At 40.8% G+C, this 18,466-nt stretch overlaps 1 protein-coding gene across 2 annotated transcripts in view; it reads right to left on the reverse strand.

Annotated features, from left to right (window-relative positions):
- LOC136882161 (uncharacterized) overlaps nucleotides 1-18,466 on the reverse strand; it is a 106,892-nt gene that overhangs the window by 4,649 nt on the left and 83,777 nt on the right. For both annotated transcript variants that reach the window (XM_067154713.2, XM_067154714.2), the window contains exons 4-5: nucleotides 10,808-10,916; nucleotides 4,821-4,985 (exon numbers count right to left, since the gene is read on the reverse strand). In XM_067154713.2, coding sequence (XP_067010814.2) covers nucleotides 4,821-4,985; nucleotides 10,808-10,916 — 274 coding nt within the window. The remainder of the gene's footprint in view (nucleotides 1-4,820; nucleotides 4,986-10,807; nucleotides 10,917-18,466) is intronic.

Raw genomic sequence — 18,466 nt, forward strand, 5'->3', positions numbered from 1 at the left:
GCTCTAACAAAGCTTTCTACCAGACAGTTCTTCTTTTTTTCTTTTTAACAGTCTGCTTTACGTCACACTGACACAGATAGGTCTTATGGTGATGATGGGATAGGAAAGGTCTAGTAGTGGGAAGGAAGTGACCATGGCCTTAATTAAAGTACAAACCCAGCATTTGCCTGGTGAGAAAATGGGAAACCATGGAAACTGATCTTCAGGGTTGCCGACAGTAGGGTTCAAGCCCACTATCTCCCGAATGCAAGCTGACAGCTACGTGACCCAAACCACACAGCCACTTGCTCAGTACACTGAGATTCTGTTTGCAGGGTTAATGTTGAACATCAGACAGATAAGATTTTCATACGTAGTCAAGAAGGAATGTTTGACTTCCATTATCATGTGTATACATTGTTTGGTAATATTATGCACAGCTTCCTCCCGAGGAGAGGATTGCGTCATCCAGAGCGGCAGAGGGATCAAAGTACCTACAAGAAACAGCAATTATCTTACAACAAACTGACAGCACTTCCCTTCATTGTGGTATCCCATTGTTTGCATAACCTTCACATTTACAAATACTGGGTAAGGGGAATACAGATGGTCGAAAATGTTATCTAGGTATACTAATACACAGGATGAGTCAGCTAATTACAGTGTTTCCCAAAGTTTCTAGTCTACTGACCCCGTGAAAATAAATTACAATTAAAACCTCCTCTGGGTTTTGAAAACACAGACACTAAATATGTCACATTTTAATGGTGTCTATTCAACGCGTTGTCTGGTCGCCACGTCTTCTTGTTCCGCTGGTCATTCCAAGCATGATTGCGCTTTTTCCAAGAAACCAGATCACATAAACATGGTCAAATGTGCAAGTCTGAACTTCATAATCTTACTAACCGGGGCCTGTAGCTTGACACACTCTAAACTGCCTTCCTGGTACCTTTCACAGTCCATGGTATTCGTAAGAGCCTTTGCCAACCAGAGCTCAAAAGCATTGACGTTTCTTTCGTCTGCTTGTTTCAGATCCAGCTCTCGCATTTATACATGAATATATGGGAAGATGATCACATGGATTAATATGTACCCTAGCTACAGTAATCTGATATCTCTGCTCTTCCAGATTGGGGACATAATCATCGTAACGCTTTGACCAAGCAAAATTTGTCTTTTAATTTCAGGACCACAGTCTCCACTCTGTTTGGTTTTGACTCTTAGACAAGTGAAGCCCTCTGCACTCTGTATTTCCTCTTCATTCAGCTTTATACAAACTGTACCACATTCATCCATTACATAACTTTGGTCTTTTTAATACTGAAGTAGAATACCATTTTTTCTCAGTCATTTTTAAGGTGGGCTTTAGAACATCTCCAGTTTCTGTCAACAGGATTTTATCGTTAGCATATAAAGAATTATTGATAGTTCTTTCTCCACCTTTACACCACTGGAAATCGGGCTTCGGTATCATTATTTCTGTATATAAGTTGAAAAGAATGAAGAAAAAAATTCAGTTTTGATGGACACCCTTTTCAATTTTGAACCATTCAGTGTCATCATATGGTGTAAGATCTGTTGCCTCTTGATCTGCATAAAGCAATTGTATTAGCTGAATCAAATGTGTGGGTACAACCAATTCAAGCAAGGCTGCCCATAATTTGTCAAGGTCAATACAGTCAAAAGCTTTTCCGTAGTCAATAATGAAACACATTAAGACCGTTTTTTGGAGTTCATGTGCTTTCTTCCATGATATATGCATATTAGCAATATGATCACGGGTGCCATAATCTTGACAGAAGCCACCTTGAATATCAGGTAACTGAGCTTCAAGGATGGGTGCAAGATATTTCTGTATGATCTTTCAAAGCACTTTGCTGATATATGGAATCAAAATTATAGTACAATAATTTGGGGGGTCACTGACATCTCCTTTCTCTGGCAATGGGATAAAGATTGACCTTTTCCATCCCCTTGGGAGTGGGTAGATTTTTACATCTTTACAGCAGTGATGCTTGCCAGAGGGACAGTCCACTGACTAGAATTCAAAAAAGATTAAAATCAACAATGAGCATGAACTTAAAACAATCAGTGGCCTAACCCGCAACGCCCATTGAATGCCTCCTACTCTGCTTGTAATAATTTGTAGCCAAGTTTTCTTTTCTGTATGCCTTCCACTCAGATCCCAACCTTTATGTCAATTGCTCTACAGACAGACAAAAATCACACTAAAGGTTGACCGAGATAAACCACACAGACTACATACACACATATACACAGAAAATGCCTTTGCTGGCGAGGTGAAATGTTTACTGTGCACTATGACTTCTGGTATGGGCTAGAATAAATTAGTTACTTTCAATGACCTGTCTCAGTCTCGTCCATGGCTTTGGCAATACGAAAGTGACTGAGGTATGTGTGATACTAGCAATACCATTCCTTATTCAGCCAGTCCCTGCCATGAATAGTACGAAAATGTCACTCATAAGGTTGGTTGGTGCATGCATTTCAGTGGGCTTGGCAGAACAATATGTAATAGCAACTTCTGGCTTGGTGAGCAGAGCAACGGAGCTACTTCACTCCTCATTTCCCTAGTATGCCTCTTCAGTGACGCCTAGGCTATCTATGACAGCTGTTGGAGGAGCAGTGAAGGATCAAACCAGCCTTCAGGCTGAATACCATACATACATGCATACATACATATATACATACATACATACATACATACATACATACATACATACATACATACATAGATAGATACATACATACATACATACATACATACATACATACATACATGCCAGTGGCGTGCGGTGAACACATTCGTTACCCCAGCTGCAAAATTTTTTTTTTTTTTAATATAAGCAAACGTAGCCCCACTACACTCTCTAAAGTCAACATTACCATTTTATAAGGCTGCATTTTTCGTGGAAATGTCTACCTGAGAAAGGTCTCTCAATAATATTTTCAACCACACACTCGCAGATATTTCCAAATTGATATTCATGGCAGTGACAACACCATGATAACTTCATCTACAGCAGAGTTGGCCGTGCAGTGGTGAGCTTGCATCCAGGAGATAGTGGGTTAGAACCCCGCTGTCGGCAGCACTGAAAATGGTTTTCCGTGGTTTCCTATTTTCACACCAGGCTGTACTTTAATTGTACACTTCCTTCCCACTCCTGGCTGTTTCCTATCCCATCGTCGCCATAAGACCTATCTGTGTCGGTGCGATGTAAAGCAATTAGGAAAAAACAAAACAATACAATGTACTTACAGTTTCATTCAGTGATGCTTCGAGATAGTACAGTCATGGTTTCCACAAAAATACACTGGGGACTAACTATTTGTTTTTTCTTAAAAAGCCTAGCCTAAACTGAATCAGCAAATTTTAACTGGTATTTTACCATTGCCGAACTTTTATAGTTTCACTCGCTGAGTGTACGTGCATCAACGACAAACGAGGGAAAATATTCATCATGACGTATAACACACGTTATATTCTGAAGAATGGCACAGAACTCACAAAAACACGTATAATCCAAGAGAAACACTATAAAAATTCACTATATATCACCATTACAGACAACCAAATACAAAATTATTTTACTTCGCGGTTAGCTCTCTGTTTGTGCTGGGCAACCTAAATATTTTTCTGAAGCTATCGGAAAACACATTCTACACGTGCCAGCAACGAATTGCTCGAAAAACTTTATACATGCCGAAATCCAAAAATAAAATATATTCTTCTATATTACAATTGATTTCATAAACTGGCTCTGTTTTTATTAGCAAGACGATGTGCAAGTGGCTATACTGTTAACATGTTGATATTTGTCTTGTAGTCTCCAGTATGTGGTGCTGAACACTTTGAGTGTCAAGTATTAGAACTAACATGCCTAAGCTAGCTGGCCTGTCGCCGTAAATTGCTGTCGGGGGACTGCGCACAGCTCTGCCCCGCTGCCAGGACAAGGAAGCTTCAAGTGCATGCGTCACCCAAGCGACCTTACATTTCGTTGGGGTAGCTCTCTTTCGCGCTGGCAAGGAAACCCAGTTCGCTGGAGAAGCTGAACTGTGGTAGTGCGAGCAGACTGTCAAGACAGCTGTGCTTGGCTTGGCTTAGATGTTCGCACCCTTTTAAACTTTAATAAAAAAAGTTCTAAGGAATAATAAGAAAATGTAAATACGAAGTTATTTACCCCAGCAGCGCTGGGGTAGATGGGGTTCAGCGCACACCACTGATACATACATACATACATACATACATACATACATACATACATACATACATACATACATACAGAAAATCTACCCACACAATTTCACACCCAAGGAACCAACAGCAAAAAATCTGAAACTCAAAAATATATGGAGATAAGAAAGACGACAGACTCATAGCGAGAGGATGAGGATGTTTAAGGAAGATATGAAGAATAAGAAGACCATTGCTAACTAAATGGTTCTATGTACTCCACATAGGGGAAAATGCACGACTATAACGATTCACATCCCACTAACAACTCTTATGTTTTTTCAGAGATGCCGAAGTGCTGTAATTTTATTGTGTAGGAGTTCTTTTATATGCTTAGGCAATCTGCCTACGTGAAGCTGACATATCTGAGCTCCTTTAAATCTCACTGGACTGAGCTGAGATCGAACCCATCAACTTGGGCTCAGAAGGCCTGAGCTATTCAGCTCAGCAGGTATTAGCTTTGTGAGCTCGAGGGAAGTTTTCATTTCCAAACACTTTGTGACTTTAGTATTAACAGAGGTTAGCTGTCTAATTACTTTTAAAACAATAATCACCAGCAGCGAAAAGAAATCTTCTAGATACTCACTTTGATAGTACTGGCATGCTTACGGAAGTAGATCTGAGCATCGTCCGCCTGGAAGGTGGGCCTAGTCCTGATGAGTGAATTGGGCTTCATGTGGCTCAGAAGGGGATCATCAGGGTCCACTGGGAGAACGGTGATTTCTATGACGTACCTTCGAGACTGGATACCCTAAACACAAAACAAATTCCACCTCAAGAATCTATTTCACAAAATGTGCAAAATATTGTTATTCCTAAAGAGCTATTTTCTAACTGGCACCTTGGTCATAAAAAATAGACAGAAAAGCAACAACTGAGTATCAGCCGACATGGCAGGCTTGTTGCTACAATAAGGACAATTAGGCAACCAGTGTAAGTAATACTACATCTGCAGGTTGTCAAAGTGTCGGCACTTGCTTGAAGAAATGAATCGTTAAATGTACTCATTTTCATTTTGTCTTGTGCTACTCAAATCTGATTTTTCAATACATCTTTAAGGGGAGATGTCAACAATAATTCAGTGTTTGTTAAAAAAAAAATCACTGTGGGCTTGTTTATCAAGATAGAATTTTCATATTTTGCATATGTAATAAAATGGTCTTAGTGAGTCTGAATGCTTTATTACAGTTAGAAATATTATACAGTGTGGTCAAAAAGTTGATATCATTTTTAGAAAATCCATTGTAACAAAAGTGCACTTTTCTCCCAAGACAATGGACATATCACTATGAAATTTGTTGTGCATAATTTACAAACATATGTTAGTTTTGGGAACTAGAATTTTGTATTTGAGTGAAATGATTGGGTAGAAATTAAATTTTTAATTTCCAAAATTTTTTCAACCCCATTTTTTAGTTCATAATAACCCCATAATTTGGTTTCTAATAACTGTAGTCTCTTTATTCTAGTTCCTAAGGGATTTTGTGTTGCTATAAGCAAGTACTGAAAATTACATTACTCTGGCTCTAATAGCTGCTGAGAAAAGGTACAAAATAGTTTGAAAAATGTGATTGTGAGAAATGAAGGTTTAAAATATTTTCTATGCATTCAGTATGAAAATACTTGTTTCTTAAAGCCAGAGAATTAATGTCCTCCATAAGAATAGTGTTCTTCATCATCCTCTTGCCTTCTCTTCTCTGATCTTCTGTGTTGTATTGCAGTCTGCTGTAATTTCGGTAGACTGGCTTCAGTTTTTGGAATCCTCTTCTGATCTATTTCATTCAATATCCAGATAGTATGTACTCCTGGTTCCATTCCTACCTGCCTTTGAACTTCAATTCTGCCTTTATTTCCCTCATTAAACCCCAACAGAGCATCATAAACAGCAATAGATAACACTTTCAGTCCACAGAATGTAGTTTTTGGACACCGACCCCACACTAGGTTATCAAAACTTTCATTAATATTTTGTGTCTTCCCATGAATACACTTTTTTAGTAATTCTGGGTCAGCCAGAACTTTGAATGTTGGCTTTATTTCATTCATAATGCCTCAGGGAGTGAATGTTTGTTTGTAAGTAGTTCTATTAATATCAGTGGCGGTTTCTGGTATAGCGCAATGGAGCAATGAACCTCCAGTTTATATCAAATTGTACTCAACTACGTGATTCTCATAACTCCCTTGTCAATCTCGAAGCTCTTGCTAAGTCCCTCTATCCGTAATATACTCGCACTGGCTTTCAATTCATGTGAGCTGCGCAAGGTCTGTGGCTGGATACTTGTCTGGAATGAACCCCCTTGCAAAGACGATCTCTCCGTCCGTACATAGGCGAAGGGAGTGGCGAGGTGCGGGGGGACGAAAGCCAGCACTAAGGCAAGACCAGGATATCGCAGAAACGGATCTCTGTTCTTTACGCATGCGCAATAGGCCACTGTCTCAAGACTAGCTAGTCGTGTTGTTGGGGTTGGGGTATGTGCCTGCCATCTGTTGGCCTTACGGGAATTTGACTAGGCAACAGAGAATAGAACACGTAACTAGCGCTAGTGTCGAAAAGCATCGTTACTACCAAAAGTCACATTAAACTGTCAAATTCCAATTAATATCTTGTCCCAAATATATCATTACTTACTAAATACCTATTAATTTGCCTTCTTTGGAATAATTACCTTTTGGAGAGAAACTTAACTCAAAAATCATTGAGGCAAAGAATAGCGGCAAGGTAATACCAATGAAAACTTTTAAATATAGTTGTTACTATTCGCATGACATCGGAAGCAGAAAGGTGTTTCTCTACCCTGAAGAGAATAAAAACTTTCTAGCGCAGCACAATGACCGAGGATAGACTTATTGCTCTTGCTATGTTGTCAATTGAAATGAACTTTGTTCGAGACTCTGCGGACTTCAATGAAGCAGTTATTTCTTATTTTGCATGTGGTAAAACTCGGCATGTAGGCCTACCGTATTTTCTGCTCCTCTTGTATTTGATCACTTTCTAGAACTTATGTCATCTTAGTTTAGGAGGTTACGGCCCACGATGGAAGAGAAGCTGGCGGAGATGGGAAGAGGAGAGGTTGGGGGGGAGGCAATTTTTTCTTCTTTTGAACCCCCAGTGATGAAAGTAACGCACCGCCACTGATTAATATTGTACTTACACCAGTCATCCTTGGGGCATCCAAAAGCAACAGAGTAGGTTGAAACTTGGTGCGATACATTCGCGCACCCACATAAAAATTAATTCTTTCAGCCACTTCTAGAAAAGATATTACCATGAAAATTTCACAAGATGAAAACAACATCCCAAATATTCAAAAAACACCATTTTCAAAAAATCGAAATTTTCAACCATTCTCATTGACATCCCCCCTTAAAGTTGATCTGAAGTATTGAATGCATGCTCAAAAACTTGACCATAACAAAAGTGAGGCAAATGTATACATAAAAGACATGTTGAAGGAATCAGTTTTCAGGGCAGATGACCCACCTAGAAATGCTCCTGAATTAGGCAAGAAGATAACATCATTTTTTATGTCCTTACAGCAATCTTTTGCTCATCAACATGTTCAATAATCTTCAGAAACGTTATGAATAAATAGCACAAATTTTGAACACATACTGTACCAATGCAAGAAGGCACAAAGATGTAGGGGTAGAAAATCTGCCTCGTACTCAGAGACTCCGGGAGTTTTACCTGCATCTGAGGATTGGTTCGATATCCACTCAGCCTAACTGATTACAATTGAAGAGCTATCTGACAGTGAGCTAGTGGCCATGGTCTCGAATGCCAAAAATAATGGCCAAGAGGATTCATCATTGCAAGCAATCTTCCACATTTTCCATATCAATGTTATACACTGTTAAAAGAAGTAAAAAACACAACAGTTCCACCTGATCGATACCTTGTAGACATCTTCAGCTACATGTGTTTAGGCTTATTACATAATTACCAAGGATACATGAGGTGCCTAATATCAAACACGGACATGCGCCACCTATATCAAAATTGAGTTAACACTAGATCATTATAGTATTTTTCTCTCTCTGAATTAGTGGCCCATGTCTTTCATAAACGAATATTTATACTTTATTTTTAACAAAGAAATATGCAGTTTCTTTCATAATTGGACACTTCCAACAAAGTTTCTATCAAAAATGGACATGACCATTTCAGCCAATCAGATTGCTACAAGTGACATCGAACTGGCAAGACGACCATTTGTTTACATTCTCTTGTCGGTGCATGCTTGGAAGTTTAGTGCTCATGTTTTTTCAGTGTTTTACTTGTAATGTAAGTATTTGGGAAAACACTTTTGTTTCATATGGAAGACAATGTTTTGGAGCGTCCACCTGAAATTGCATATGTATAATGAAGGTAGAGAAGTGGAATTGCAAGTAAAGGAAGCTTACTTTGGGCACATTTTTAATACCAGATTAAATTTAGGGTTTTCTTCTCCAGTCACAGATGAGTTCACTACATGCTTGGAACTAGAGCAATGTATTAAGTTTGAAAAGAATGAAGAGGAAAGATCAACCTTAATTTTGAAGAGAACTATAAATTTAAAAAAAAAAAAGCAGAAATTTGTTATCGACATCTGAAGGAAAAAGAGGAGGACTATCTTTTAATGTCCTATGATTGCCAAAAGAACCTTGCTTTGCCAAAATTAAGTGATCAGTCGGCTTATTATTCCAGACAACTCTACTGTTACAAACTATCTGTTGTTTCGGTAAAATCTCCATCAAAGTCTGCAGTGCAAAATGTAGTGGCAAAATGGCTTGAAACGCGCTTTGTAGTGAATAAAACTGCAACCATCCAAAAAGAGTTCGAACAACGCAAAACATTGCTCGAGTGAAGGAAATCCTGTAACGCAGTCCGACGAAATCATAACACCGTTTATTTGTGCAAGTGGGAATTAAGAGATCGTCATGTTGAAACGTTATCAAAAAGGACCTGCATCTGTATTCTTACAAATTTACTGTCGTGCGTTAAAGCCAGTAGCAGCGCTAAGAAGCTCGCTCGCCCCCCCCCCCCCCACCCCACTGCAATAATTAAAAATGGGCCCCTCATTTCTTGATACGGAAGTTTATTTTGTAGTACAAGGTTGTATATTATTACAATGAACAACATCGGTAATAATAATAATAATAATAATAATAATAATAATAATAATAATAATGCCATTGATGCTTTCACGGCCCGTACTTATAGACATGATGCTGTATAGGAGGCTTTTGGGCTTATGCCGTGTCAAGAAAATACAAAGTAAGGTGAAATTCTTTATGTTTCGCAGGGAACTGTGCCCTGCGTCCTCAGAAGAAATCTCGACTGTCCGCGCGAAAGGCTTCCTAAACCTTCTCTGCGAAACGTAAAGAATTTCACCTTATTTTCTTGACACGGCATAAGCCCAAAAGCCTATACAGCATCATGTCAATAATAATAATAATAATAATAATAATAATAATAATAATAATAATAATAATGAAAAAATGAATTGGCGTACGGCTTTTAGTGCCGGGTGTCCGAGGACAAGTTCGGCTCGCCTGGTGCGGGTCTTTTGATTTGATGCCCGTAGGCGACCTGCGCGTCGTGCTGAGGATTAACCAATGATGGTTAAAATTCCCCACCCTGCCGGGAATCAAACCCGAGACCCCTGTGACCAAAGGCCAGCACGCTAACCATTTAACCATGGAGCCGAACATAATAATAATAATAATAAAATAAGTTACACAATTTAGTTTTCAATTCCGAAGGAATTAAAATAGTACACTTACATGCTACGAACACACACACACACACACACACACACAAGAAATGCATATTCCAATTATAGTAATCAAAACACGCTGATCATCACAATATTAATAATCGTAGACCTACTTAATACACCGACTGCCGAGAGTTATAAACAGGCTCCAAACTTCAGTGTTTAGATAAGAGGATGTCTTTGTTGTCGTATCTTCGCTGACTACTGGGTTCTCAGAACGGGCTAATTACTTCAAAAGCCTTTCTGATTGTTATGAGTGGCAACAAAGGATGGTTATTTTTGGAACAGGTTGGGAAACCCACATTCGTTGAGAAATAACTACCGTACCGTAATCTTATTAACGAAAAGGAACTCTGCACTAGGACGGCCAAAGTTTGGAATAACCCTCTATAATGCAAATAAATATGGACTGTGTTCTGTAGCTTTATCAATATGTAAAATCACTCTTCAGCTACTGAATTAAGAAACAGTCATGGGCCCCTTACAAGCCATGCTCCTCATCCCGCGGGGTCTGTGGTGTCGTTATCGCAGCCACTGGTTAAAGCGTCCACACGAACCTTCGCGTGTTGAGTTCTGCCGGTGGTTTCTGAGTGAAGTGGACTCGGGACTTTTGGATCCTCAGTTTCTCATTTCTTCGGATGAAGCCATTTCCTGCATTTACAATCCGGCGTCAGTAAATATTTTCCTGACGCAAAACTGTCCACGCTAATTCTTGATAGTCTCGCAGCCCCAAAAACATATCCACGTTAATGTGGAGTGCGATTTCTGGTTTAGGAATGCTAGGAGCTCGATCTGTGAACTGATTTGCACTAACCTGTTTGAGGCGAGCTGTAGCCTCCCAGTCACACCAGCAGCTGACGTAGGTTCGTAGCCTGTGAGGTCTGCGGCGAGCCTCTTCGTCGTATTGCAGACAGGACGGGGAGCTGAAACAGAGTAAGAAAATAAACCACCAATATAGGTATCGAAGTCATCCCTAAAATTTCCTCCCCTCTACCCCCAGGAACTCAGGCCGACAAGGGAAACTGTCCAGACGTTACGCTCCAACTCGTGGGCGTAGCAGGAGGGGGGGGGGAGGGGGGCTAGAACTCCCCATAGAAATTTTACAAAAATTAAATTATCATAAACTGACAACAAACTAAATAAACGGCGCACGGCCTGAAATTGAACCCTACAAAGTCGCAAGTAATCCTTCTTGGCCATCAAAGTCAAATAACAAGTATAACTAAACGTCCGTTGCCATGAGTAATCCTGCAGGATGTTCCAATTCCTTTTGTATCTCAAGTGAAGAATCTCGGTGTTATCATGGACGAACGCATGACTTGGTCTGCACATGTCTTACATATCTGTCAAAAAGTTTACTCATCTTTACATTCTTTATATAAATACAAACATATATTTCCAATAAAGCTTAAAAAGAGATTAATTGAAGCCCTTGTAATGCCACATTTTGACTATTGTGATGTTGTCTTCAATGACGTCAGGCCACAATTTTCCCTAAGGCTACAGCGCGCTCAAAATGCGTGTGTGAGATATATATGCAGCTTAAGAAAATATAACCACGTGTCACCATCTTTCCTAAAATTAGAGTGGTCGCGACTCCATGTTCGTCGTAACCATCATACTTTGTCTCTTCTCCACCGAGTTCTTACTACATCTTCCCCATCCTTCCTTTCTTCACGTTTCCATTACTTCTCAAATGTTCATGACAGACATACAAGGGCTCAAACATCCAACCTGCTCATCATCCCTCACCATCGAACTGCCGCATATAACAGCTCATTCTCGGTGTTTGCCGCACGAGAATGGAATCGTTTACCGGACGACGTCAGGGGAATAACAACTACAGTGTCATTTAAGAGAGCGTTAAGAGGTGCAACAGGATGCGAGTGACCTGTGAATTTCTGGCCTTTCAGTGATCGTGCTACTACAATATCATTACTAGCTATTATTATTATTATTATTATCATTATTGCTGTTGTATGTATGTCCTACTGTGGTGGAATTTTATTTCAGTTGTATTTTGATTGTGTTTTAATTGTGTCTTCTAGTATTAATTACGGTAGTATTACTTATGACTTTAATGTATACTAATTGGTTTAGTGTAAGAGAAGGCCTAATGGCCTTAACTACGCCAATAAAGACATTTATCTATTTATCTATCTATAGGTCTTATGGCGACGATGGGATAGGAAAGGGCTAGGAGTGGGAACGAAGTGGCCGTGGCCTTAACTGAGGTACAGGCTGGTGTGAAAATGAGAAACCACGGAAAACCAAATAAATTATTTATTAATTTCGTGTGGCTATTTCTAGCCGGGTACAGGCAGCCCTTGTAAGGCAAACCATCCGATGAGAGTGGGCGGCATCTGCCATTTGTAGGTAACTGCGTGTTATTGTGGTGAAAGACTGTGTTGTGTGTGAGTTGCAGGGATGTTGGGAACAGAACAAACACCCAGCCCCCGAGTCACTGGAATTAACCAATTAAGGTTAAAATCCCCGACTCGGCGGGGAATCGAACCCGGGACCCTCTGAACCGACCATTCAGCCAACGAGTCGGACACCAAAGAAATAAATACATAAATAAATCATCGATGCATGCTGTTACCTGTGTAATTAATAACATTCAAATGCCCGAATGCTGGATATCCGAGTGGACGTACTCAACAATGGACAACAGCACCAGTCGGACGCTACCGTGTGTACAAACCAGTGGAAGCTTTTGTTTACGTTGTCTTCCATGCTACTCCTAAATTATCAGCCCGCCATGGTCAACTGATAGTCTACACCATGACTGTTACTCATCACTAGGGCTCGCATTTTTATGTAATATCGCAGTGCAAAATATGTACATAAGAAGATAGTAAATATCAGTGAACTATGTAGTTAAATATGTAATTAAATGCGTATATTCCTTTCATTATGACCTATGGTCATGGTATCTTCTTCTTCTATACAGGGTTATTCACTTAAGATGTTACACAGAATTAACCATTAAAGATATCGGTATTCTGTTTTCACATTCGTAAATGATACCCAGAGGCTTGTAAAATATGTACTACTTATTCTCATGGGGTGATTCATAACCTAGATATTGATACTAACTCCGCCCAACTCATTGGCTGAATGGTCACCGTTGAGGCCTAAGGTTCAGAGGGTCCCGAGTTCGATTCCCGCCGGTAAGGGATTTTAATCCCCACTGATTAATTCTTCTGACTCGGAGACAGGGTGTTTGTGTTTGTCTCAACACCTTCCTCTTCATATTCAGACAACACACTACCAACCACCACAGAAACACGCGATAGTGATTACATCCCTCCATATAGGGTTGGCGTCAGGAAGGGCATCCGGCCGTCAAACAGGGCCAAATCCACACGTGCAACACAGTTCGCACCCGCGACCCCACAGGTGTGAGAAAAGCGGTAGAAAAAGAAGATATTGATACTAACTCCATATTATTTTTAAAATAGAACGGCACGAATACATACAGCTGGCCTAAAAGTTCAACTGAGTAAGTTTTTCAAAATCGGAAAGTTACTTTTTGAGATATCAATAAAAACCGCATTTAGGCTTTTGCGTGCCGCATCAGACAGCGTGAGATCGGCAAAGGACGTAAATACATATTTGCCGCAGTTTGTCCTAATAATGTTACGTCCCATTAACTACTTTACCTACGTTTACATTTTTTCGGAGACGCCGAGGTGCCGAAATTTTGTTCCGCAGTTCTTTTACGTGTCAGTAAATCTACCGACACGAGGCTGACGTTCCCTCTTGCATTCCAACTTGATCTTCATATTGTGAGCCTTCCTACTTTTAAAAACACCACTCAAACTTATTCGTCTACTAATGTCATTCCATGCCATCTCTTTACTGACAGCTGTGAACATCCCGTTCAGTCGAGCAGCTCGTCTTTCTCCTAAGTCTTCCCAACCCGAAGTCTGCAATATTTTCGTAATGCTACTCTTTTGTCGAAAATCACCCAGAACAAATTGAGCTGCTTTTCTTTGGATTTTTTCCGGTTCCCGAATCAAGTAATTCTGATGAGAGCCCCATACACTGGAACCGTACTCTGATGATGATTGTTATTTAAAGGGGGCTAACAGCTAGGTTATCAGCCCCTAATGGTACAAGGTGCAACGGAATGAAAATAATAACTTCAAAAAGTATCCACTGACTAAAATCTAAAACGAAAGATGATGAAAAAAAAAATCGTGAAACAAAAACAATCAGTGGATCCAATTCGCAATGCCTTAATTACTGGGAGGATATTTATTATCTAAAGCGGTCCAAAAATCCAGGTCATCGGCCCCCCGTAATGGTAATTATCACTGCTAAACCAGAACCATGGTGCTCTTCCTATAGTGGTACTATCACGCGTAACGTAGACTCATGGTGTTACTAATCACAGGTAATGTAGACCCATGGTATGTCAAACACAATGGCACCATTGACAGGTAACACAAACCCATTCTGTTTCGCACATTAGGGTACTACTCACAAGCAACGCACCCATGGTATTCCTCACATAGTGGTACTAATTACGGGCGCCAACCAAACCCGTGGTTTTCCTCACACAGTGGTGCTACAGTAATCACAGACAACGTAGACCCATGGTGTTTCTCACATAGCGGTACTACAGTAATCACAGACAACGTAGACCAATGGTTTTCCTCACATAGTGGTACTAATCACAGGTAACGTAGACCCATGGTTTTCCTCACATAGTAGTACTAATCACAGGCAACGTAGACCCATGGTGTTCCTCACATAATGGTACTACTCTCAGGCAACGCAGGCCCATGGTTTTCCTCACATAGTTGTACTAATCATAGGCAACGTAGACCCATGGTGTTCCTCACATAATGGCACTAATCACAGGTAATGCAGACCCATGGTTTTCCTCACACAGTGGTACTAATAACAGGTAATGCAGACCCATGGCTTTCCTCACGCAGTGGTACTAATCACAGGCAACGTAGACCCATGGTTTTCCTCACATAGCGGTACTACTCTCAGGTAACGCAGACCCATGGTGTTCCTCACATAATGGTACTACTCTCACGTAATGCAGACCCATGGTTTTCTTCACATAGTGGTACTAATCACAGGTAACGCAGACCCATGGTTTTCCTCACACAGTGGTACTAATCACAGGTAACGTAGACCCATGGTATTCCTCACATAATGGTACTACTCTCACGTAATGCAGACCCATGGTTTTCTTCACATAGCGGTACTAATCACAGGTAACGCAGACCCATGGTTTTCCTCACATAGTGGTACTAATCACAGGTAACGTAGACCCATGGTTTTCCTCACATAGTGGTACTAATCACAGATAACGCAAACCCATGGTGTTCCTCACATAGTGGTACTAATCACAGGTAACGCAGACACAGGATTTTCCTCACATAGTGGTACTAATCACAGGTGACGCAGACCCAGGGTTTTCCTCACATGGCGGTACTAATCACAGGTGACGCAGATCCATGGTATTCCTCACATAGTGGTACTAATCAGAGGTAACGCAGACCCATGGTATTCCTCACATAATGGTACTACTCTCACGTAATGCAGACCCATGGTTTTCTTCACATAGCGGTACTAATCACAGGTAACGCAGACCCATGGTTTTCCTCACATAGTGGTACTAATCACAGGTAACGTAGACCCATGGTTTTTCTCACATAGCGGTACTACTCTCAGGTAACGCAGACCCATGGTATTCCTCACATAATGGTACTACTCTCACGTAATGCAGACCCATGGTTTTCTTCACATAGCGGTACTAATCACAGGTAACGCAGACCCATGGTTTTCCTCACATAGTGGTACTAATCACAGGTAACGTAGACCCATGATTTTCCTCACATAGTGGTACTAATCACAGGTAACGCAAACCCATGGTGTTCCTCACATAGTGGTACTAATCACAGGTAACGCAGACACAGGATTTTCCTCACATAGTGGTACTAATCACAGGTGACGCAGACCCAGGGTTTTCCTCACATGGCGGTACTAATCACAGGTGACGCAGATCCAAGGTATTCCTCACATAGTGGTACTAATCAGAGGTAACGCAGACCCATAGTTTTCCTCACATAATGGTAGGGCCTACTAATCACAGGTGACGCAGACCCAGGATTTTCCTCACATGGCGGTACTAATCACAGGTGACGCAGAGTCATGGTTTTCCTCACATAGTGGTACTAATCACAGGTAACGTAGACCCAAGGTGTTCCTCACATAGTGGTACTAATCACAGGTAACGCAGACCCAGGGTTTTCCTCACATAGCGGTACTAATCACAGGTGACGCAGACCCATGGTTTTCCTCACATAGCGGTACTACTCTCAGGTAATGCAGACGCATGGTTTTCCTCACTTAGCAGTAGCGGCAGGGAGGCAGCCCCCCACTTTTTGGAGAGGGCCGATGACCTTAGTAGTTAGGCCCCTTTAAACAACAAGCATCATCATCATCATCATCATCATCATCATCATCATCATCATCATCATCAACAACAACAACTTTTTGGAGAAAATATTATATTTTTATTCCATTTTAGCCGGCTGAAACTAGGAATTATAAAAAACGCCATTTGTATAAGCCATGTTGTCTTATCAGATAATTCTTTTTTTTTAAATAATTACCAAAATTATTAGCGGAAATACCCACAAAATGCCCTTCGTCCCAGCTAACCGATTTTATAGTGCCACAGCAAATAGTGGAGACTTTGTCTGTGCTATGAAGAAGGGTACTAGGGATATGAGGTATGATTCACACCACCTTGCCGCGTGCATTCGTCAGTCTGGCGGTCTCTTCAGTGTCTCTTAGTTTTTTTTAGTGTATAGTCAAATACTAAACGATTTTAGTTGTATAATCAAGCCGCATTCCTTCTAATGGGAATAAATGTGTAATATTGTTCCTTTGGCGAAAGTTGTACAGTATTGAATCAAAATCTAAAAAACAACCTATTATTACCGCATTTAAGTCGGGAAACTGTCAATCTTTACCTCTCTGTCCAAGTTCGCTGAGAGAAGATATAAAACTTACCACTGTGTGGCCTTATTTTAGTTTTGATGTATATACCCCCTTCCCACCTATATCCCACAAACCCGGGTACTGTTTGTTGTCTGTTTATTTTTTTGCCCCCGCACTTTTAATTCCCAATCGCCGCTACTGCGTTGTGGTACTAATCACGGGCGCCAACCAAACCCGTGGCGTTTCTCACACACTGGTACTAATCACAGGCAACGTAGACCTATGGTGTTTCTCATAAAGCGGTACTACTCATAGGTAACGCAGATCCATTTTGAACACAAAGGAACCGACACATTCCAGCGCAGCGTACGGCACAGTAGAGCGCCCGACTTCCTCCCGCCACGGTGGGATATACACGATGGTACTAACGACAGGCAACGCCCGCATCCGTGGTGTTCCTCACATAAAAAGGGTACTACTCCTAGGTGACGTAGATCCATGGTATTCCTCACACGGTGGTACTGAAATGAAATGGCGTATGGCTTTTAGTGCCGGACATGTTCGGCTCGCCAGGTGCAGGTCTTTCGATTTGACACCCTTAGGCGACCTGCGCGTCATGATGAGGATGAAATGATGATGAAGACGACACATACACCCAGCCCCATGCCAGAGAAATTAACCAATGATGGTTAAAATTTCTGACCCTGCCGGGAATCGAACCCGGGACCCCTGTGACCAAAGGCCAGCACGCTAACCATTTAGCCAAGGAGCCGGACATGGTGGTACTAATCGCAAGTAGTCTCATGGTTTTAATTTCATCGTCGCCCCTTTTAGTCACCTCTTACGACAGTCAGGGGATACCGTGGATGTATTCTTCGTATGCGTCACCCCACCCACGGGTAGGGGGGGAGAGGGTGAACCGTACTCTAATTGTGGTCTTATCAGAGACTGATATGCCCTCTCGTTTACATTCTTACTACAATCCCTAAATACCCTCATAAGTATATGAAGAGATGTGTAACCTTTATTTAAAACTTCGTTAATGTGATAACGCCAAGGAAGATATTTCGTTATATTAACAGCTAGGTACTTAGAGTGATCTCTGTAAGGTACTTTCAACCCATCAATGCAGTCATTAAAACTGAGAGGATTCTTTGTGAAAATTACAACCTGACTTTCCACCCCTTATACCATCATATCATTTTCTGTTGTCCATCTCACAACATTGCTTTTACCCGGAAAGTTAGTCGCACTTTCTGGTTTGAGCTAGTTTAAATATATCTCCGAAATGTGAGCAGCAAACACTCCTATACAAACTGTTTGTGATGAGATGTACTGCAAGCATTTTGCAGTCCCTTTCCTTGTATCCACACAGCTGATAAACAATGTGAACCATCAAGGAACGAAAGTCCACTCACCGATAAGGAAATCTTTCCTTCATATCAAGAATAAACAGTTAACTTATAATTTGTTATGTTTATGACGTAAGGTTAGGTTT

The sequence above is a fragment of the Anabrus simplex genome, chromosome 10 (assembly GCF_040414725.1).
Source record: "Anabrus simplex isolate iqAnaSimp1 chromosome 10, ASM4041472v1, whole genome shotgun sequence".
NCBI lineage: Eukaryota > Metazoa > Arthropoda > Insecta > Orthoptera > Tettigoniidae > Anabrus > Anabrus simplex.